The sequence below is a fragment of the Hakea prostrata genome, chromosome 10 (assembly GCF_041222555.1).
Source record: "Hakea prostrata isolate BN-2017 chromosome 10, UWA_Hpros_2, whole genome shotgun sequence".
Taxonomy (NCBI): Eukaryota; Viridiplantae; Streptophyta; class Magnoliopsida; order Proteales; family Proteaceae; genus Hakea; species Hakea prostrata.
In genome coordinates this window covers 44,425,459-44,447,727 of record NC_142609.1, presented here as the reverse complement: position 1 = coordinate 44,447,727, position 22,269 = coordinate 44,425,459, and the positions used below count along the sequence as shown (strand labels likewise).

General features: G+C 37.5%; 2 protein-coding genes and 2 pseudogenes across 3 annotated transcripts; 2 read left to right on the top strand and 2 right to left on the bottom strand.

The window, feature by feature from the left end:
• Positions 1–2,511: 2,511 nt before the first annotated feature.
• LOC149003319 (uncharacterized) lies at positions 2,512–6,646 on the bottom strand. The gene is made up of 5 exons (XM_089138509.1): positions 6,460–6,646; positions 3,557–3,671; positions 3,376–3,465; positions 3,146–3,244; positions 2,512–2,991 (listed from the first exon to the last, which is right to left on the bottom strand). Exons 1-5 carry the CDS (start codon positions 6,525–6,527, stop codon positions 2,893–2,895), a joined length of 471 nt encoding a protein of 156 aa, XP_088994635.1. The 5' UTR covers positions 6,528–6,646; the 3' UTR covers positions 2,512–2,892.
• A 3,096-nt stretch (positions 6,647–9,742) lies between these two features.
• On the top strand, positions 9,743–16,697 carry LOC149003318 (alpha/beta-Hydrolases superfamily protein). The gene is made up of 8 exons (XM_089137090.1): positions 9,743–10,012; positions 10,249–10,560; positions 10,841–11,040; positions 11,206–11,556; positions 11,669–11,869; positions 12,305–12,375; positions 14,927–15,066; positions 16,259–16,697. The coding sequence occupies exons 1-8, from the start codon at positions 9,973–9,975 to the stop codon at positions 16,606–16,608; spliced, it is 1,665 nt and encodes a 554-aa protein (XP_088993216.1). The 5' UTR covers positions 9,743–9,972; the 3' UTR covers positions 16,609–16,697.
• A 136-nt stretch (positions 16,698–16,833) lies between these two features.
• On the bottom strand, positions 16,834–18,325 carry LOC149003317 (peptidyl-prolyl cis-trans isomerase CYP19-3-like; annotated as a pseudogene). The gene is made up of 2 exons (XR_016170236.1): positions 18,270–18,325; positions 16,834–17,941 (listed from the first exon to the last, which is right to left on the bottom strand). The product of XR_016170236.1 is annotated as a peptidyl-prolyl cis-trans isomerase CYP19-3-like (transcript).
• Positions 18,326–18,414: 89 nt separating this feature from the next.
• On the top strand, positions 18,415–20,745 carry LOC149003316 (pentatricopeptide repeat-containing protein At1g06143 pseudogene; annotated as a pseudogene).
• The last annotated feature ends 1,524 nt before the right edge of the window (positions 20,746–22,269 follow it).

The following is a 22,269-nucleotide window of genomic DNA, read 5'->3' as shown; positions in this document are numbered from 1 at the left end:
AGTTTCACACTTGAACATAGTGAAAAAAAATAATAAAACATGCATAAAAATTTATATACAATATACATTATACATTGTATCAAAAAACTAACAAATATTATCAAGATATATCAAAAACGTTAGTTGAAATAAAGACACAATGGATATTTCATCATTCTAAATCATGAGTTTACAGGATTTGATTTATAATTTTATAATAATATATTTTTCCGTTGTTAGTATCGCCTACTACATTTCAAATGTTGGCGATCTCATCATCATCAATGTCACTAACATTTATTTTATTGTCATCAACAAACTCAATCTGTCTCTTCTTTGCCTTTTCAAAAAAATCATATGATGACTTATCAAACAAAAATAAAATAAAATCATATGATATTTTTTGTTGTCTAATAAATAGTTAGACAAGCAATCTCCATCAATTTTTTTGACTGAGAACATAATTTCAATCCACCAAATACTCTTCCAATGGCATATGTGTAGCATTTTATCTTTTGTTGTGTTCATAAAAAACTATATATAACTTTAAAGGGTTGGCTCGGTTTGCAAAATACTATGAAATCAAAAGTTCAAAATTTTGGAGTCAAAGAGATGAAGTTTTATAGTATATTTAATATTTAAAATATATGTAACCTCATCAAAGCTTTATTCTAGCAAACAAACCGTGCATTAAGGGTATAATCGTAAATTGACATGGATCTTTAAATTAAAAAAGAACAGGAAAAACTAATGTAATAAAAAACAGAAGTGAAAGGTATCACGCGATGCTTATAAGTTATATCATTGGTTGTAATTTTTTTTATTTTATGGGTAAAAGTAAAACTGAAAACTACAAAATTAAATATTTAATTAATCTGGGCAACTGTCATCAGCGTGGGATCGAAGATTCTTCGTCTCAGACAGCGTGAAGATTTTTCTTTTTGTTTTAAATTTTTAACTTTTCAGAGCAGCAGCCAGTTCATAAGGTAGATCAGTTTGCTCTGCTACAGTGATTGCGGAACCATCGTAATAGCGTGTTAAGGTGGATTACGGCCTTTGGTTTTGAAATTTCAAATTCCAAATTCCAAATTCCAGATCAGATTCATCAAACACGGTTCCAAGTTTAGACCTACGACCAGTGCTGTTGTGGAAGAGTCGGTAGAGGCTGTAGTTCAAATTCAAACGTCACACACGCTTCCCAATTTTTAAATATCTTCAACCTTCTTTTGTTGAATCCAGATCATCACCTCGTCTGGACTCCTGGATGGCTTTATCACCACAAATCCGGTAGGATTTACAGGTAAAAAATAAATAAAAAAGATCTCATCACCCAATCCCTAGGTCTCCATGTATTTAAAGTGCTAAAGCCGTCGTGGGAGCACTTTTTTGTTTGGATGAACATAAATATATTCAATAAATTTGAAACTTGAATGGTCGAATCTGGTTTGGTTTATATAATGGTTCTAATGGTCCACTTCTTCAAATGAGTCTTTAGTCGATAAGTCTATAAAAGGACTTTCGCATAAAGGTTAAGCAAAATATTTTAGACCGTTTGATCGAAATTTCGATCTCGGCTGTTCAACTTCAACAGTCAAAATTAAATTTTGATCGAGAGTTCAAATTTGACAGTCCGAAATCTCGTTTGACGGAAGCAAAATTATTATAAAAAGACATGTTGGCAGTTGGCACTAGGTAACATTTTTGAAGTTTTCTTATCTTGTTTCACTTCTCTAGAGTTTTTCACAACGCAAGTGATTGTTTGGAATTGTGGCAAATTACACATAAACCTTATGTGTTTACAATCAATTATATTTATTTATTATCCTTTATAATTGTGTGATGTACTTAATGAGAGATCTTTTTGTTAATGGAATAGGAATAGCTAGGCTACCCGGACCTTTCACCTATGTGATGTGACTTTGGTTAGGGTTTCAGTCTTCTTAGATGACAAGGCATTGCATAGAGTTTCAAACTTGTTCAATTAGAAGATGATGAATCTCATTTCTGATTTCACTGGTTGTTGTAATTCTTTCAGCTAATTTACTTACGTAGGGTTCAGAGCTTTTCCTTTTTTCTTGTTTTTTATTTTTTATTTTTTTTATTTTTTTAAATTAGAGAAGGTTATTAAGGGGAAGATGATACGTTTAAGAAAACAAAAACTAAGATTTGGGAATTTCAGGACTAAGGCGATTTGGAGGGAGAAGTACACAGAAATCTCAAGAAACATAAATATCTAAAATTCCGTGATACTAAGGCGATTAGAATAACACACGTGTCAACAATCCAAAGTGACGCATGTCAGAAGAGGAGCTGATATCTTTTTTTTTTTCTTGTTTTTTGGGAATAAGGGGGGCGCTCAAGATCTGTTGTCTCCTTGAGTTCTAACACCTGTATGTAATACTACTGTTGCCCCAAAAAGTCCAAATCTTATAGATTGAACATCTGTTCTCTGTATCCTTATGTTCTAAGACCTATATGCAATACTACTGATACTTGCCCCCCAAAAAAGCCCAAATCTGATTTCCAGAAATCTGATTCTTTAATGTGGGTCCCACGTTAGATAAATCTGAGAACCAACCTTTACCAAGGTCCCTAGATTCAACTGCTCCAAAACATTAAAAATTGGGGATCAGCAAGTTAATTCTGATCTAGATTGGTTTAAAAAATGTGCAACACATAAGGTCACTTTAAACCTCAATTTAGAAGAGAGCAGAGGGGGGGGGGTTCATGAAGTGCCCATAAGCAACAAAAATAACCCTGATCAACATGGGGGGAAAAAAATACTAAAAACAGAAGTCAAAAAAGGTGGGGGATTCTGATGCAACAATAAGAGACAAAGATCCCAATAATTCCACCGTGCATATCCTGGCTGAATAACAAAAAAATGTGTCAAAAAATGTCACTCTCTTATTTCTAACTTGTTTTTGTTTTTGGAGCCTTCTTTTTAGGCTGTCTTTTCGGGACATTCTTCATGCCGAGGAAAAAGAGCAACGCCCCAAAGAGTGCCAAATTCTGCAGGAGGGAAAAAAATTCAATACTCCCATATCAGCAGGTTCATGAAGCCCATAATAGAGGCAATAATACGATTAAAACCAATTCCAATGACAGCACATTATTAAAGCAAAGCAGATGAGAAAGCAGACTTCAAGAGAGTAGAATAGCTAACCTGAGTGAACTTAACAAAGAGTAAACCAAATTCTTTCTTGTCAGTGTCATAGTTGTAGAAGTCATACAAGATTGGAGTTGTAAGCAACTGTCGTAGAAGCTGCACCAGGACGGCATACAAACTCAGCACAATCATAAAAAGAAGAGCACATAAAAACTGGTTCCCATCATCTGCAGAGAGACACAGCATAGACGAGAAGAAAAAAAGCCATGTCAAATACAACTACCAACCAGAAGGTAAGCTCCAGCCGAACTGCCGAAGATGAATAGTATGCTTCCGATCCCCTTCAGAGAAATTGACGCAGCCACTAGATGTTTAAGCTGCAAATAATGTATCAATCAGTTACAGAGCAACCAATTTGATTAGCCATAATATAAAATCTTCATCAAAATGGATAAGAATATATCTCACTTCAATCGGTGGAACTTGCACCCCGAGCCGGGAAGACACATGACCCATAAAAACATCGTACTTTGGTCTAAGAGCCCTTGCTGCAGGCCCACCGTCAGTCCCAAACTCATTAAACCTATGTTGCACATTATATTATGTTAGATTAAAAACAAAATATCTGAAGAAACATTTTATCCCAGCAACAAATCTAAAACATGCTGACAAATATTGCTTAGCCAACTAACACAGATTTGGCACGCAACCCTAGTGGTAACTTCGAAGAAGCGAGTGGCACCGTATAGATGAGTTCATTATATAGCATGAAACTTTTCTTTCACCAAGCAAATAACATAAACTGCAAAGGTAAATTTTCTAGGCATTACCATGATTTAGCTCCCCTCATCCCATACCTAGAAAAGGTTAGATTTAACCACTAAAGGTGGAATGGTGGAAGTAACCAGCAATTCGATGAAGCCAAGGTAATGTAGTAGAATGGCTAGAGTTGCTATCAATTCCACAGAAGTATAATGAACTTTCCAAGAAACAGCAGCACACACAGGTAATATTGAGATGTAATTCAATCAGCACTATGGTAGCATTGAAACTTCTATTGAATTAATGAACGCTACCAGTTATTTGAAACCTCAGTTGATCTCAGATCGCAATTGAAGCACCAAAAAAAAAAAAAGAGTAGAAACAAACAAGAAATGAAATATAGAGAAGAATATGATTGGACTGTATGACCCACTCTCTTCCAGATCTCTCACCCATTCACAGGTGTGGTGATGCAGGAAAAACTACCCTAGACCAACCAAAACACAGTTGGAAATCCAGTTAGAGACGAAACTGCTCCAACTTGGTCTTGGATCTAGAAGGATAGGAGGATATTAGGAACTTATTTTATTTAGGTGATAATATATTATTAAGTCAACTTGTAGAAAGGAAAATATTTTGCAAGCTTTGAAGAGTTTGTTAAGAATCTTGAGAAATTATTTCTGTTGAAGTTTGTTTCTAATTTTACTAGGTTTCCTTCGTAGGTTAGATTTTCTTCTTTTAAATAGGTTGTATTTAGGATATAATTTCTGATTGAAAATATGAATTGGTTATGGTTCAAGATCACTCTAAATGGTACTTGTGGTTTCCCAACTTTGATAGTGAATATTGTTCTTAGAAATGGTATTGAACTATAATTAAGAAATTACTTATGCCAAATATCATTTTAGTCAAATACCCCCCCCCCCCCCCCACCCCGGGGAAAAAAAAAAAAAAAAGAAGAAGAAGAAGAAAAATCTCTCTCCATTTGAATCCAATAAAAATAGCTGGAAAGTCAAATTGCAAATGGATAAAAAGTCAAAACAATGGCACACGACCTTGCCCAATAGGTTTTCAAAGATGGAAATTCTTAAAGTGAGTTTGTTAAGAAAAAGGTAAAAAGGCATGGGATAAGTTGGGTGGGAAAATCAAGACAAGCTTCCTTAAATTGACAAGCTTGTTTATTTAAGTGGCAATGACTTTTTCCCACCCCATGCCTTAGAAAATCCCTACACAAAATGGTGGAACAAGCTTACTGTTTGATTGCAGAACCCACAAGTACATATTCTCTTTATTTTCCATTCCTTCCCTTTTCTGTCCTCTCACCGCTTTTCCCATCAATTGGTTTGAGATGCAGAAATGGGAAAGTGAGGGGATAAAAATGCTGTAAAACAATTTGATAGGGTTCTCACATGATGGCTGTAGTAGCACCAAAGAGAAGTACCATCAAATAGTGCAGAACTATGAGACTAGGATCAAGGATCTTCTGGAACAGGGGTTCACCAGGGAAATCCACTGACAAGACCAGTTACATTTAAGATCTTTAGTTAGACCGATGGCAACTACATTAAAAGATAGAGATTCTAAATAACCAAATGAACAGCTTAGGAATAAATATGGCATAGAGTTTTATAGGGTTGAAGTACAACATATGGAAAAACATTGAATTTCAAACCATGCATTTGCTTAGCCGTCTGCATTGACAATGAAGTGCAAAAAATATAATTTGGAACCTTGGTCAAGCCAATGGTTTGTTAAACCCAAAGATGCAACATTACTAACAGAGCTCAAATAAACAAATTCCAAAAGCAACAAAATTTCAAATTTTAGAGTCATAAAATATTAACAAGATAATTCTTGGATTGATAGGAGAAAGAAGGCATCGGAAGGCAACAATTACATCTCGGATTATACAGGCAGGAGAAAGAAAACGAAAATGGGTGCAACAGTATTCTCAGTTTTGAGAGTTATGTGATGAATCATAGCAAATGTCGAAGTAATACTGCAAATGGCATTGAAACAACTCCTTGTCAACAGGGAGAAAAGTTGTAAATCATCCTCTCATACGCAGTAAGCGGATACCTACCAATTACTATTTATGTCCCTATTACTAAACAGATCATCACAATAAGATCTCATTCTGACAGACTGAAATCTATTAACAACAATTCATTCAGCTCTGTTATAGACAAGCCTCAATAATAGTTGTTTCTTCGGTTATTATTCAATCTAGTCGTCAACATTTAAAAGGTAGAAACTCAACCCGAAAACTTGATGATTATAGTAAGTCAACTTTAGTGCATTACTGGTCCAAATATATGAAGCACCAAATTCGCCAATAACGAAAGCCAAATCAATGAAGCAGATTGTATTACGACATCAAATCAAAATTAAAGCAAAGAATTTCGTAAACATTCCGTCAAGAACTTTATATCTACCAGATCTGGCAGCCAAGAGAAAATCTACAATTTAGGAATAAAAAACCCTAGCTTTTCTACACAAAAAGGGGCACAGGGTCACATAATCAACAAACACGAAATGAAAGCAGATAACTTAGAAGGAAAATCCATGAAACAGTAAGACAAAAGCAGATCTAAAGCAGAAAATCTTACTCTTGCCATGCAGAGAAGAGGAAGACGGATACGAAGAGAAGCCTGCCCACGAAAGAAGTGAACCCCATTGTCGTACGGCAATAGAGTTCCAGATCGATCAACCCAGAATCTCTCCTGAATCCTTTATGAAGAAATATTGATGCCAAGGAAAGAAAATAAGGGCTATGTACAGCGACGTCTGAAATGGCTTTAGTTCTTTACAAACACGTCGTTCCACGGAACAACTAGGCGCGTAAATGTCCGCTGACCCAAGGACGATATTACCCTCGAGTCTTCGTTGATTCTCGATAATGCCCCTGGATACTTTGGGCCGGTTAAACCTCTTGACCAAGGTCCGAAATGTCAGACAGTGTCACCGTAGCGGTGGCTGGTAACGCCACCGACACGGCGACACTTTGCTGATATGTTGGCGACTTTTGGCAGGAGTATCGATGAAAATTTGAGCTATGGTTTCGAGGGGTATTTATGGTTGTTTTAACTTGAATTTTTGTTGTGTTGCATAATTTGATGCCATTAAACACACTAGGAGCATTATTTTGGGCTAAAACATCACTTAATCTAAAGTTTATGATTGGCACATGCCAGGCTATATGCGAGCAAATTGAAAGTTTGGAAAACTCATATAAACTAATGTAAACATGTAAAAAAAACACAAATACACAACTAGTGAAGAGAAGTATTAAAGTATACAATTCATTATACAATTATGTTGAATATGATTCATGCTTCATATTCTGTTGCCTGTAGAGGTTTTATGTCACTTTGGCAAAAATTAAATGAAAATTTTGTGAAAAATTGAATTAAATTATGTTAAATATGGTGAGTTTTTGCAAAAAAATCGATTTTTTTTTGTGATATATCAATTTTAATTATGGGTTAGACTTAAATATGGGCTATGAGAATTGAAATAACAAAGCTTTATTGGGCTAGGCTCAGGTTTATCGAGTGGGCCCCATATACAAACTACCAACTGCCACATGCAGGATCCAACCCATTTATAGTTTATAAAAGTATACTTCACATGAGTCCATTACACGTTTCATCCATATAGCCATGTGGCTTATACACTGCATGATGCGCCATGTGAACACTGATGAGAACCAAAGTACTTTGGAACTTGGAAGAGAAATCTTCAATTTCGCTCGTCTTCTTCTCACTTTCTCTTCTCAAATTTACAGCAACATTGTTTATGATGCACCACCGTAATTTGAACCCTTAAATTCATCGGTGCACAAAATAGCTCACCTTTGTTCCTCCAAGATACTTCCCAATAAAGGAAATCAAGAGAAAGGTCGATCGAGAAAGGAGAAGCGATATGGAGAAAGCAAGATTCGACTTTGACAAACACCAGAAATTGGTTATGCAATGGCTAAGATAAGGTAACAAGTTTGTTAAGGGACATAGAGTTAAAAAAGCTGAAAACTTTCCAACCTTGGATGGGCATCCGGTGGCAAAGAGTTTGCAGAATCAACCATGGAAGCCCATGGGCCATGATTCATCTGATTTTTATTGAAAAATCGACCATCTTGCCGACTTTAGGTATAAATCGGGTCGCTGGGGGGAATCGTGTAGCCCCCAGCGACTCGGTGACATATCACGGACACAGTGTGCAATAGATATATCACCAAAAAATCAACTTTTCGTGATATATCGCCGATATATCGTTGACATTTGGTATGTGTCGTTTCGTTGAGGGAATTGTGTCACCCCCCTAGTGACAGGGCGATATATCAATTGCGGACACTTTTGTACATGCTCTTGACTGGGGATTAGTGGTTTAGTGGTTCCAAGCTTACTCTCATGCAGTTTGGTAGCCCCATGTCTCATGTTTAAACCCCTTCTATTATTTTGGCCCCCAAAAAAAATCCCTTCTACTCCTCTCCTTCTCACATTAGATATTTGTGCTCTTTGACTTGAGTATGGGATGACTATTGGCTTTAGTGGACTATACTAGGCTCAGGTAGGCTTATGACAGGGCTAGTGCTTGCGCTGGTAGTTCATAGAACTAATGTTTACATAGGTTTAACTTGAAAGTCTGAACATTGCACAACAGAAAGCACAAGATCACCACTATTGCATCCTCTATTTTGTTACCAAAAATAAAAAACCAATCCCCATAATATATTAACCATTCACATTCATTCAATTGCATTACCTTTATTTGTTTATAATTTTAATTTGCCTCAACAAACTTCATCCAAAATTTTATGAGATGCATTTGCTAGGAACGGTAATTTTTTGCAAGAAAAAACAAAAGTAATCGTTTTGTTATACATAGTGCACTAGTGAAATTACACGTGCAGTCACACGTATTAATTCATAATGTAAGTTAATGTAATATTATGTAGTCTGAGTTATTGGTTCCATGATCAAAGAAATGAGGGAAAATATAATTTTTGCAACAAATGTTATGATTGCATTGATTCGTAGAAGAAGATGATAGGTGCAAGTTTGTCTCTGCAGCATCAAGTAGGAAATTTCAATTACATACCTTTTGCTTGAAATCTTCAATGGATCATGTCTTATTTTAGACGTCAAATAATAAGTTGACATGGTATTTGAGGTTGCAAATCCAAATGAACAATTATAAATTTCTTTTATTTGAATACACCATATATTAATTTTGTTTCATAATAAGAGAAAAATTATTAGAAAATAAAATAAATATTTTTTTGGTAGAAAGAAAATAAAATAAAGATAAAAAATGCATAAATACTTATTTTCAATTATACACAAAATTAAATGTTTTTTTTTTCTTCTTTTCAATAGACTAATGATATGGGGGGTGGGAGACAATTACATATACCATCCGGGAGTTGAATCCAACAAAGTTTACAGCTCGGTTAAGCCTTATAATGGAATCCAAATCATCTCCCCGACTGTTGACCATAAATTACAGGGCCCATAGGATTAGGGTGTTGATTTTTTTTTAAAATGTTTTATTATTTTTTATTTGTAAGCCCGACATAGCTTGTGGTTGCAAAGCTGTTGTCTGGTAACAGAGTGGTCCCCATTAAGAGAAATGATCCACACTCATAATAATGACCTGATTATGGCCTAAGAATCGACACAGCCGGACCGGACCGGACCAAATGCTTGACATGTCGTACTAGCTGTCAAAGTCCAGCTTTTTTTGGACCAATAATCCAACTAGACCCGACTGAAACCGACCCGGCCGAACCAATTGACACCAATTCCAAGGGATTTAGGGCGATTTGAATCGGTATCAATTGAGACGACACCTCAACGATTTCGGTTTTCAATCCTGGTCATGACTCATGACACTCATTTGTTCCAGGTTCTTCCAAGTGCTAATCGCCTAAATCAACACCAGTCACAGGCAGCATCTTTTTCAGCTTGTGCCGGTGGCCGGCGGTTTTTCTCCCGATGAGTTCTGTGTCCTCTGCGTTGTTCACATTAGAAAGGGGCAATCACCTTTGAGTTCTGTGAAAGCGTGAAGCTTTGAACCATTGTAGAACGTAAAGCCAGCGTCGTTCCCAATCAGCCATTCAGATGATTAAGTCATCCATGAAGCTTTTCTTCAATCGACTCGGTAGGTTCATATCTATATGCTTTTCTGCTTTTGCTTTTAATTTCTCTTTCTATTTATAACCGATGTACTGGAAACTTTAGGGTTCGTATTGTTTGACCCTTGTTTCTATTGATATCGACCTGTTTTTGCTTTCTTCTATTACAGGTTTTAGTGTTTTTGCAGTGCAACTCACATTATTTCCATCATAATGTTTAAGTTTCCATGTTTACGCTTTTATTAATATTTCGAATCTGCAGACAACGGTCTATGCTTGTTAAGGAAACAGGAGTTGTGTCATGGTTTTCTGTATGGTGTTCTTATTCGATGTCAATCTCAATTGTCGAAAGCCGGTAGCAGTAAGAAGGATGATTCGAAAGAGGTGAAAGATGCATCTCGGATCACCAGACGTCCTGAAATGAACGAGCATTTTTATTTTGAGTCAGGGTTTTCCAAGTATAGTTCCGATGAGGATGATATGAGCGATGGTAACAAGTGGAAATTAGAACTTGATTGGCTTACCAAAGCACTTGAACCTGCCTTGCAGCTGTACAAATGGGCTCTGCCAACAGGTCTGCTGCTTTCTGTCATTCGTCTCTAGTATGTTCTGCATGGATTATTTGCTTTAACAGCTTAGAGAGAGTTGTGTTGGGGTAGGGGGTTAACCCGTGGATTATTTTCTAGTTCAAAAAATGAGAACTAATAAGTAATAGCAGACAATGTGCTTTATCCAACATCGAATGGTTGTGGTTTTTTTTGGAGTAATATTGTATTCAAAGGCCATGGATCTGCTTATAATTTCGTTGGTTACCTAGTTCTTTCAATCTGTGATTCAGTGATCATATGTTGCAGGGAGTGACAATGAGCAGAAGTCCCCTCCTGCCACTCGTTCTGTATCTGAGATTATTGCGAGCATCCAGCGGAGTAAAGCTGGGATTCAGGACTGGAGCCTGGGTGATCTTGCATTAGGTTTATATCTTGTCTATCTTCGTCAGGCATCGTCTAATCAAATGGAGGGTGTCAATGGCATTCTGATCTCATCTGATGCTATGGTAATTACTGGAATCCACGTACTTCTTGGATTAATTGTAGACATTGGTGATGGAAAGGATTTTTTTTTCTTTCTTTCCTGATATTATGGATGAATTTTAGTTTGGTTGATTCAAAACAATTTTCTTCCTGCTAGTTACGGAATTAGTGGGTTTTTGTAATATTAGGTTCAGGACCTCATGTATTACACTGAGTTGGCAAAAGGGTGTTATAAGGACAGCACCACAGGTCTTGCACGTAGCACTATGATTCGAGAACAGAACATTGTGAAATTTGTCAAACGTTCCAATGTTATGAGGCCTGGTTACTACATAGGAATTGACACTCGTAACAAGCTTGTGATTTTTGGAATCCGCGGAACCCATACTGTCCCTGACCTTATAACTAATATTGCTTCTTCAAGTGACCAAGAATTAACATTTGAAGGCTACTCATCCCACTTTGGTACAGCTGAAGCTGCTCGTTGGTTTCTTCATCATGAGATTGACACATTAAGGACATGCTTGAAAAAACATGAGGTGGGTGATGTTCTTGCCTTGTCAGTTACTGAATGCCAATGTTCTGTGTATTTCTGGCTACAGTAAGAAAGTTACTTTCTTCACCGTTGTAGTGAGCCTAATGTATATACAGGGATTTAGATTGAGGCTGGTGGGACATTCTCTTGGAGGTGCTGCTGCTGCATTACTTGCTATAATGCTTCGTAAAAAGTCATCGAAGGAATTGGGGTTTAGTCCTGATATAGTTTCTTCTGTTGGCATTGCAACTCCACCTTGTGTCTCTAAAGGACTTGCTGAAAGCTGCTCTAGCTATGTTTCTACTTTGGTGCTGCAGGTGAGTTTTCATTTGTATACCTTTACAGAATTCTGTTGTGGCTTCTAAACATATAATATGGAAGTTCAAAAATGTGCTTTGTCTGAGGGTTGGTGGAGTGGTATTTTCTTCACGATCTTTTCTGCAATGCAACACATCCCCCCCCCCCCCCCCCCGCTTTTCTTTTACCTTGTGTGTGTTTAATCTGCTATTATCTATTTTCATACTCCGGTTTTCCTGTCGGGGTTTGTTGCCTTTTTTCCCCCCCTCTTTGCAGGATTAATGTTGTATTCTAATTTTCATGTCAGACTTTATCCTTTTTTTTTTTAATTTTAATTCTGTCATTCTCTTTCCCCACTTTCCCTGATGAGATAGGTCTTATTTATGTTATTATATGTTGTTAGCTTTCTATGTGTCTCTTTTTGGTTCATTTTTGTCATATTTTCCTCATTGCAGGATGATATAGTTCCTCGGTTAAGCGTGGCTTCCCTAGTAAGATTGAGGAATGAAATTCTTCAAACTGATTGGTAAGTTAAAAGATTAACTCCGAACCATAGGACAAATCATTTTGTGGATGGAACTAGGCTGTAGAATATTTATTTTGGCCTGTAATTGAAATTTCAGAGCTACCTCTGAAAGCAATGTATATGTCTAGACAGAGGGGGTTAAGGAAAGGGGGTAACTTCTGTGCAAACTTTGATTAATATGAGTTAATAGGGGTTGCCCTCCCCCACTAAGCTTTTCTCCACCTCCTCTGCTTGGAACCTTATTAGACACCTCCATCCCGCTGTCCCTTAGGTCCCCTAGTTTGGTTTAAAGGCCACATCCCCCGTCACTCTCTCACTCTCTCACTCTCTAGAGAGCCCTTAGCCTTGCCCTCCCCACACAAGCCTTCCTCATTAACCCTAATTGTACCTTGTGTTGGAACTGTAGCGAGGACTTTGAGCACCTTTTCCTCCTTTGCCTTTTCCCACTCCCTTTGGGAGAAAGCCGTTGCCTCCATTGGCGTAGGTCGAGGCGCTCTTAGTGTTTCACTTGAGATTGGGCCTGGTGCTTGAGAGTCTTCTTTGGCTCTTCCCTCTGCGACCAGGTGGGCAAGCTTGTATTTGGTGTGATTATCCACCATTTGTGTTGGGAGCAAAATCTTAGGCGTTGGACCCCCAAATCTCGATCCCTTGACTTTATTTGGAAGGCCATTTGTTTTGAGGTCTCATCTAGACTTCTCTCTTTACCCCATCCCTCGGTAACTTGACTCCATGAGGAATAGGCTGATTATTAGCTCATGGAGTCTCACCTTAGGCTGTGGCTCTCCCCCCCCCCTCTTTCCCTTTCTATTTTGGCGTTGTTGTTTTAATCTAATTATTTATTCATAAAAAAAAAAATATATAAATATTATATATATATATATATATATATATATATATATATATATATATATATATATATATATATATATATATATATATATATATATATATATATATGTTAATGGGTTGCTGTTGTGGTATAAGTTACCCAATGTCTGATTAGTTAGTGGCTTGGCGTTGCTGTATAATTGAGTCGAATGCATGATACTTTAGCTGTAAACAATTATTGTCATTCAATACAATAAGGGTGTCAATACGGTACCAAAACCGTTTAAAACCGCATCGTACCATACCGATTCAAATTCGGTACGGTATGTACCGAAACCGTTTTCTAGAATTTGGTACGGTACGGTTTTGGTTTCAGACGGTATACCGTTGGTACATACCGTATACTGTACTGAATTACCGAATACTGAACCGTACCGAATACCGTTTTTAATGTTCGTTTTGTAATTTTAGTTTAACCTTTAAACCATAACAGGTGAATAACCAAGGTGCTAAAGGACTATAGTTGTAATAGATGGTTCTTCCATTTCTGTAGATCTTAACCAGTTAGTCTTTAAACAATTTGTGCTAATTTGGGATTGTATTTCTATTATTTGTTTTCCCACCAAACAAGTTGCCTACTTTCCTAATAACCATTAACCTCCTAGCAGCAAGAGCCAAGAAAGTATAGCGTTTCATTTGTATTTGCAATTTTCCAAGCATTTCAAGTATGAAATTTACATGGGTGTTTCGTTATATTGGAAGCCTAAAAAATGTTGTCTTATATAGGAGAGAATGGACAAACATGTAGGCAAGTTTGAATTCCAAAATAGCTAATGTTGTCTCCATTTTTTTGTCTCATCTATGTCCTTCATGCTATCTTAAGGGTATGTTTCCCTTGGCTGTTATTTGGCTTAATCAATCTCTTCTCTTTCTCATCTATTGGAGTGCCCTTCTAAATTAAGGTTCATTAGCCAAGTGATATGATTTTATACCGAATTCATACTGTACCATATAGCGAACCGTTCCGTTTTTGTTGTACCGATTTCATACCGAAACCGGACCGAACCGTTTTTAAAATACCGTTTTCATACCGTACCGAATTTATATGGTATGGCACGGTTATGGTTGGATGGTTTGAAATGCGGTACAGTACCGTACCATGTCGAATTACCAATACCGTACCGTATTGACACCCTTACAGTACAATGCATGGTTTGTGATCAACTATGGTCTAAAATAACAAATTTCATCTTTCCAATTTTTTATTTTCTGACAAAATGTCCAAGATTCTGTCATTGTTTCACAATTCTAACCTAATACAAAAGCTAGGGCAGTTGCCTGGGGTATTCTTTTGTCAGATGTAAAATTGGCCCCTAACAGCAGATTTCTGTGATGTCATTTTTTTAGCTTTCCAGTGTAGTTTCCCCTGTATTATTAGTTGTGGAAATTCCCAGTCTGTTTATGTTATATTCCAGTGATGAAGCTTCTCCTATATCTGAGGCTTTGTGCATCTTTCCTTTTAGGTACTTTTGCTCTTAACAGATTTTTCTTTGGTTATAGGGACAGACATATAGAGGATTGGGACAGTTAAACCTAGCCTTATCGAGGAATCTAAGTCGATAATATTCTCTTGAGATAATGAAAACAAGAAACAGGATCTGGATGTCTAAGAGAGAATCAGGAAGCTAAGACTTCTCTAAAGCCAAGTTTTATGGTTTTTCAGGACGACTTTCATAGAACAGGGGGAGTGGAAGCGAGTTGTAGACTTGGTTGCTAATGCAAAGCAGGTGGTGTCTTCTGTACAAGTTGCGGCACGTAAAATTGCTGATTATGCTCACTTTCCAGGCCAAACAAATGATTCTGGTAAGTGAAAAGCCTGCCTCTTTTATCAAAGCTATGGTACAATTTTTTTCCAACTGTGTGTTTCGAGTTGAGGAACCATCTACCTGGAAGTATGCAGCATCATCTATCATCAAATGAAACACAACATCCGATAAATGATACTGTTATGTGTTTCTTCTAACTAGGCAATGTTAGCTCTGAAAATCTATTAAGCTTTATAATTGGGATGATGAGTTTTTCAAAACACACAGATTTAGGATTCAAATTTGTTCAAAGAGGTCGGTGTTTTATTTTGGGACTTAATGAGTGGTTGTTGTAATAAGGGATGGCCTTTGTACAATGGAAAGGTTGTTCCATCATGACCGTGCGACTTCAGAACTGAGATGTCGAAGGCGAGAATGAAGAGGGTTCGAATCCTGGCTTTGGGATAGAAGGGGACAAGATTGGTATTGACCCAATTTGTTTGCTAGGGTTTGCTTTGATGAGATGTTTGAGATTATTTGGTTAGGAACCATAAGAGCTACTTCAAAATCGGTTTTAGTCAGGGATTTGAGGATTTTGGGTTCTGGTTCATAAAGCTTAACGGTATGTGCTTTCAGTTTCTTGATAAGCTTCATGGATTGAGATGGGGAAAGTAGATTGTTGCCTAGAATCCCATAGTTTATCCTAGTCTTCCCTGACACCTTTGCATCTGCCAAAAAAACATAAAAATTGCCGGCAGGAGAGGGGTCATCTGCCAAAAAAACATAAAAATCGCCGGCAGGAGAGGGGTGATGGTTGCGGGCGATGTAGGGTTTCTGGCGGGTTTTGGGAAGAAGATTCTCCCTTCACCCACCTAAGGGTTTGGTCATTTAAGTGAGTGAGAGGTCAAAGGGTTTGACTGTTAAGGTGGGTATCTTGCAATTTTGGATGTTGGGCAAGGTGGGCAGAACGTTAGCAATTTTTGCTTAGAGGCTGTTTTGATGCCTTGACTTCAGGCTACAACTGGGATCCACTAACTATTGTGCCAAGGTCCGCCCCTAGATATAAAGCATTTTGTCCTGTGCTGTGTTGTGTTGATGTATTCCTGATCTTCACTACATACCTTACCTGCAGCTCATTTTTCCTGTCCAATCTTTGCTTGTTTTTTGAATTTACTTAAGTGCTTTTTGTGGCTGAAGTTGGAAATGTTTTTGGTGTTTTTATCTAACCCTGTCATGTTTCCTACAAACAGATGCTTCGATGATGAAAAAATCAAATCCTGCTGCTGAAGCCCCTCAATCGAAAACATTAGTACGCAGTGCAGCTGACAGATCTTCAATGCCAGAGGAATTGTTTGTCCCTGGATCAGTATACTATATTAAGAGAGAAGTGGATGCAGATAATGAAAACAAAAGCAGTAAAGGAATGGAATCATACACACTCTGGAAGAGGCACCCAGGTGAACACTTTCAAAGGATCGTGCTATCAAGTAACTTGATTTCAGATCATAAGTGTGAGAGCCATTACTACGCTCTCAGAGATGTCCTCAAGAGCTTGCCGGTTTCTGGTCTTCAACGTTCTGATGCATTAGATATTCCTTGATTTTCTTAGTTGTAAGTTACCAGTAATTCTGTTCATGAATGTAATCCCAGGAAATTCTGTTGCTACAATTCATTCTTGCAATTTAAAAACAATAAAATTTTCTGATTAGATTTACATATAATTGAAAGTGTTTTTATGCTATTATATGGTTAATGGCTCTCCAAGCCTGAAAAAAATATTAAGGTAATTTTCATTTAGATCCCTTTGGTGTGATCTAAATCTTTTGTAGTCCAAATAAAATAACACTTCACATTTGCTTCCTCTATGATATCTGAAAGTATCAATAGTTTTTATAACCAAAATGCCTTTGCATCCTTTTCAGTCTATAGAAAAAGATTCATCAATGACTGTTGTAGATGAACATGCAATGTTAACTGCAAATAGCAAGTTTTAATTTATGTAATGGGAGCTTCAGATCTTTTAAATTTATGTTTCAGCCAACACTTTCCCTTCACTAGATCTAAAAGATGGGGCGTCTCTTTTTCTTTGAAGGGTTTTTAATTTGGTACCCCTATGCATCACTGAGAGATAAATATAAAATATCATTTTATTTCAACTAAAAATGACTTAATCAAACTCAAGATTCAAATGAAAATTACTAGAAGTATTATTACTATTGTAATAATTTTTTTTTGTTTTGATTCTTTTGAATATGCAGATCAAGAACAAGAACAAAGAAAAAACATGAAATAATATACATTTTTCTTCCCAAAATCTTTATCAAACACATCCCAAGTCAAATACCACACACCAGCACCTTAAAGAAACATTCTTGAATGAGAAACCAAGAAGATCAGGTCTCTTTGATCTCCCCGCAGTCTTCAATGACAACAGTTGAAGAAGGCGTTCCACTAGGTGAACCCACATTCTCAATTTCCTTAACAACGCTATAACCATCAACAACCTTCCCAAACACAACATGTTTTCGATCAAGCCATGCTGTTTTCTCAGTGCAAATAAAGAACTGAGAGCTATTGGTGAAAGGTCCTCTATTCACCATAGACAAAATTCCAGGTCCAGTGTGTTTCATCTTGAAGTTTTCATCTTCAAACTCCATTCCATAAATGGATTCTCATCCAGTTCCATTGATATCCCCACCTTGGCACATGAAGCTCGGGATAATCCGGTGAAAGGCGGAGCCTTTGTAATGCAATGGCTTCCCAGATTTTCCAATACCTTTCTCACCTGTGCAGAGGCACCGGAAGTTCTCCGCGGTTTTTGGTGTCACACCTGCAAATAATTCCATCACGATTCTGCCGGCTTTCATTTTCCCGATCAAAATGTCGAAGAAAACCTTAGGGTTCGCCATTTCTTTCCTCAAAATCGGATTTTTCTGTATAATCGAACAAAAAGGCTTAGAAGAAAGGGGAAAAAAGGTAGTTTTAATTGAAATTATCAATGAGAAAAATAATGAAATTTCCCGTCTCCCTTAGAAAATCCTCAAGTTAAGGTAATGAAACGTCATCGAGAGGACATTAAATGAGAATGACGGTCTAAAATCTCGCACAGTTTTTGAGCTCAACAGGCTTAAAATTACAAGCACCTGCAAGCCTTCGATATGTGCTTTCAAAAACTTGTAAAGCGATAAGAAGATTGAGGTTTGAACAAAAAAAGAAATCCAAAAGGAAACGAAAAATTCAAAATTCTGAAGAACATCTTACCTTCCTCGAAGTCATGAGAAGCTGTGAGGCGATGATGACTCTCTTATGAAGGCAGATGATCCTATCGAAGTTAGGGTTTTAGTTAGCTAGGGTTTAAGGTTTGCTCCTCATCTCTGCTTATGCTAATTACGAGAATATCCTCAGACCTAATGAAAATTACTAAAGTGGTCACTTACCAAGAAATAGCAAATAAGCAAATCCTTGTTGCTGTGGTGTATCAATGGTTTATCCATTTTGTGAATTCCTTCCAGTTTCGTATTAGAGTTGATCTTTCACTGCTTGCATGATATCCTTGTTCAGGAGATCCAAGCAAAATAAGACAAATTTTGCCTTCTTACAACATAATTCATTCTCAAATGTGCTGCCAAACTCTGATGATTACTTTACCCACCAACAATTGGAAGCTTCTCAATTGAAGAGATGCTCTGAGCTAAGACAGCTCGAATCTGTTTACTCAACAATGGTTAAGAGGAATTCTCACCAAGATCGTTTCTTGATGAATCAATTTGTTGGTGTGTGCTCGACCTTAGGTCGAATGGATTATGCTATACTTGCCTTTGCCCACATGGAAGAACCCAATGTTTTTGTTTATAACGCCATGATAAGAGGCTCTGTTCGGTGTGGTTCCTCTGTTCAGGGTCTCCAGTTTTACTTACAGATGTTGAGAGCATGGGTTTCTCCCACAAGCTATACCTTCTCATGTTTGATCAAAGCTTGTAGCCATTTATCTGCATTGGGCTTTGGTGAAGCAGTTCATGGTCACATTTGGAAGAATGGTCTTGAATCCCATGTTTTTGTTCAAACTGCTTTGCTGGATTTTTATTCTATCGTTGGTAAAAATCTTCAATCCCGGAAGGTGTTCGACGAAATGTCTGAAAGAGATGCCTTTGCATGGGCTTCAATGATTGCTTGTCATGTGCGAGTTGGAGACTTGGGTTCCGCAGAGAAGTTGTTCAACGAGATGCCTGAGAAAAACATTGCGTCTTGGAATACCATGATTGATGGTTATGCTAGGTCCGGGAATGTTGACTCTGCTGCACTCTTGTTCAATCGGATGCCTGTGAGGGATCTGGTCTCATGGACTACCATGATTTTCTGTTATTCGCAGAACAAGCAGTTCCAGGATGCACTGGGAGTGTTTCAAGAGATGAAGAATGCAGGGGTCAGACCTGATGAAGTCACCATGTCCACAGTGATTTCAGCTTGTGCCCATCTTGGAGCTCTTGATTTAGGAAGGGAGATACATATTTATGTGATCCAAAACAAGTTCAACCTTGATGTATATATCGGATCTGCATTAGTTGACATGTATGCAAAATGTGGAAACTTGGATAGATCTCTTGTGGTCTTTTTCAAACTGAAAGACAAAAATCTGTTCTGCTGGAATTCTGTGATTGAAGGGCTTGCATCTCATGGGTATGCGAAAGAAGCATTGGCCATGTTTAACTGTATGGAGAGGGAGAAGGTCGTGCCTAATGGGGTTACTTTTGTTAGTGTACTTAGTGCCTGTACTCATGGAGGACTGGTTGAAGAAGGACGTTGTATATTTCGTCGCATGACACAGGATTACTCTATCAATCCTGAAATTGAACACCATGGCTGTATGGTTGATCTCCTGTGCCGTGCTGGCCTTCTTGATGAGGCACTGGGATTGGTAAAAGACATGACAATTGAACCAAATGCAGTCATATGGGGGGCTGTTTTGGGTGGGTGTAAGCTTCACGGGAACTTGGAAATTGCTCAGGTTGCAGTTGATAAATTGATGACTTTGGAGCCATACAACTGTGGCTACTATGTTCTCCTAATTAACATGTACGCTGAAGCCAACGAATGGACTGAGGTTGCAAATCTGCGGTCAATCATGAAGAAAAGAGGAGTAACAAAGAAGAGTCACGCATCTAGTTGGATCGAAGCAGAAGGGTAGCTTCTAAATTTCACACCCCATTTTTGGTAATATGTATATAGTCCGACTCAGATGGGCTACCAAGGATTACAGGATATATAGCAGAAAAGTTCTTCTCAACCTGAATAAAAAGTTGCCAACCAAAGTTTTCATGGGAATATACATTGGGTAAAGATGAATCGAGGATGAGTGCTACAAGCAAGTGGAACTTAGAAGGAATCATGTGCTCTTTAACTGGTGCTGAGATGAGGAACTCTAACCAGGAGAGAACAAACAATCAAACTGAAGCTGTTAAGGTATGTCCATGTCTGCTGTACTCGGCCAGTGAATTCATGATTTTCGTGCTGCAAGCTTGTTTTAGAGTGTTTCATTTGAATTCCAAACCTTCAGCTGGTGGTTCTTGTAGAATTGGACATGGATGATGGATGCATCACTTGTGTTGCTTACCAGTATTCCCCCACTTGATTATCAAGGAGATTACAAATGGCACGAATTTGTTGGTGTCTTGAAGATTACAGCATCTTAGTTTATCAAGGCTGGAGCAGCGCAAGCTATAAGCTGTTGATTGTATCAAATGCTGTCCGTGCTAAGGAGGATGAGCAGCTTCTGGAGTTCAACCGTTGAAACATTGTGACACCATATATTTACAAGTTGAGCAAGGATTGTGAATTTTGAGGAAGCTGAAAAAAACCAGGACCATTCAAGATACTATTGGGGACCTCAGATGTGAATAACCCAGTAACTTGTTTCTTTGAAGAAGTCAAGCTAGAAGTCAGTCTCAGATTCTGTAATGGAGCCTGAACATTCAATTTTATATAATTTTTTTGAATTTGTACACGAAAAGAACATTGAGAAAACAAGGAATTTTGGAATGAGAAACAATTCTCCGTAATCAATCAATGACTACATATGTGCCACGTGAAGTTAAGATCAGGTGATCCAGATCCTGTGGATAGGAGAGTTCTAAAGTATATTCGAAAAAAGTAAAAATAAAGAAAAAAGCTATTAGAAGCTTCTCTGATTTATCAGAGCCAGGTTTCGATCCTGGGACCTGTGGGTTATGGGCCCACCACGCTTCCGCTGCGCCACTCTCATTTACTGTTGTTAATTATCTGATAAACAATAAAGTACTTGTTTTATTTATTTTGTGGTGACTTTTCTTTTGCCGATGATTAGGTTACTTCCTTTTTTTTTGTGATGAATTCCTTAATTTACAATGAAGTTAGGTTCTCTTGTATTTGGTGATTAGAACCATCGTCTTTCTTAAAGATACTAAGGGTGTTGATTCGATACAGTATTGAATTTGAAAACCTCAAAACATAACCGTACTGTACCATATTTATACCGTAAAGTATGAAAATAGTATTTTTAAAATAGTATTTTTAAAATAGTATAAAATCGGTATGGAAAAACGGCACGGTTAGGTATACGGTTCGGTATAAAAATTGGTATAATGCGGTATATAGGGAAATCAATAGTTACATGTATACACAATTACAACAAAATACTTCAAAAACTATAGGGTTTCATCCTTTATCCTTAAGATGTGTGGGCGATAAATATCCCCACAACTGTAGCAGCATTACAAGCAAACCCACCCATGATACTTCACCCTTGCTATATATAGAATCAATCACAAACTGAAAAAAGATGGGTGTAATCAGTTCAGAGACAAGAGACCCCCTTGCATCATCACTACAATTAAGAGAGCACAGAAGATGAACTACCACCATTCAACTAAAGTGATTGAATCAGGCATCAAGCTACAACACTCTCTTTGAATTTGCAGTGCTTCATTAAATTATGATAGTCACTCCACCATTTTATCCTCAAATGGTTCAATCAGCAGCAATATCATAGTTAGTGTACAGAGGATCTTTCGTCTCTCTGCCGCAAACCACTTTCCCTTTGCAGCAAGTCATTGGATCAAAACACAGATATAGAACGTCAAGCAGAACTCACGCAGTTCTCCCAAGTACCATATGTAGAGTAGATGCTTCCTCCTCCACTCTGTTGTGCATATTCATCGACAACTTTACAAGCACAAACACCCCATGTTTTTGCCATCTCACGGTGAGATTCTCACCCAGTGACATT

What these genes read in the sequence shown, in the direction of transcription:
- LOC149003319 (XM_089138509.1), bottom strand. Translation starts at nt 6,527, where the DNA reads ATGGGGTTCACTTCTTTCGTGGGCAGGCTTCTCTTCGTATCCGTCTTC. An exon ending in CGGCTGGAGCTTACCTTCTG is followed by an intron (nt 3,245 to 3,375) that starts GTTGGTAGTTGT and finishes GTCCTGGTGCAG; the next exon opens with CTTCTACGACAGTTGCTTAC. An exon ending in TCTTTGTTAAGTTCACTCAG is followed by an intron (nt 2,992 to 3,145) that starts GTTAGCTATTCT and finishes TCCCTCCTGCAG; the next exon opens with AATTTGGCACTCTTTGGGGC.
- LOC149003318 (XM_089137090.1), top strand. Translation starts at nt 9,973, where the DNA reads ATGATTAAGTCATCCATGAAGCTTTTCTTCAATCGACTCG. An exon ending in TGATCTCATCTGATGCTATG is followed by an intron (nt 11,041 to 11,205) that starts GTAATTACTGGA and finishes TTGTAATATTAG; the next exon opens with GTTCAGGACCTCATGTATTA. An exon ending in AGGCCAAACAAATGATTCTG is followed by an intron (nt 15,067 to 16,258) that starts GTAAGTGAAAAG and finishes TCCTACAAACAG; the next exon opens with ATGCTTCGATGATGAAAAAA.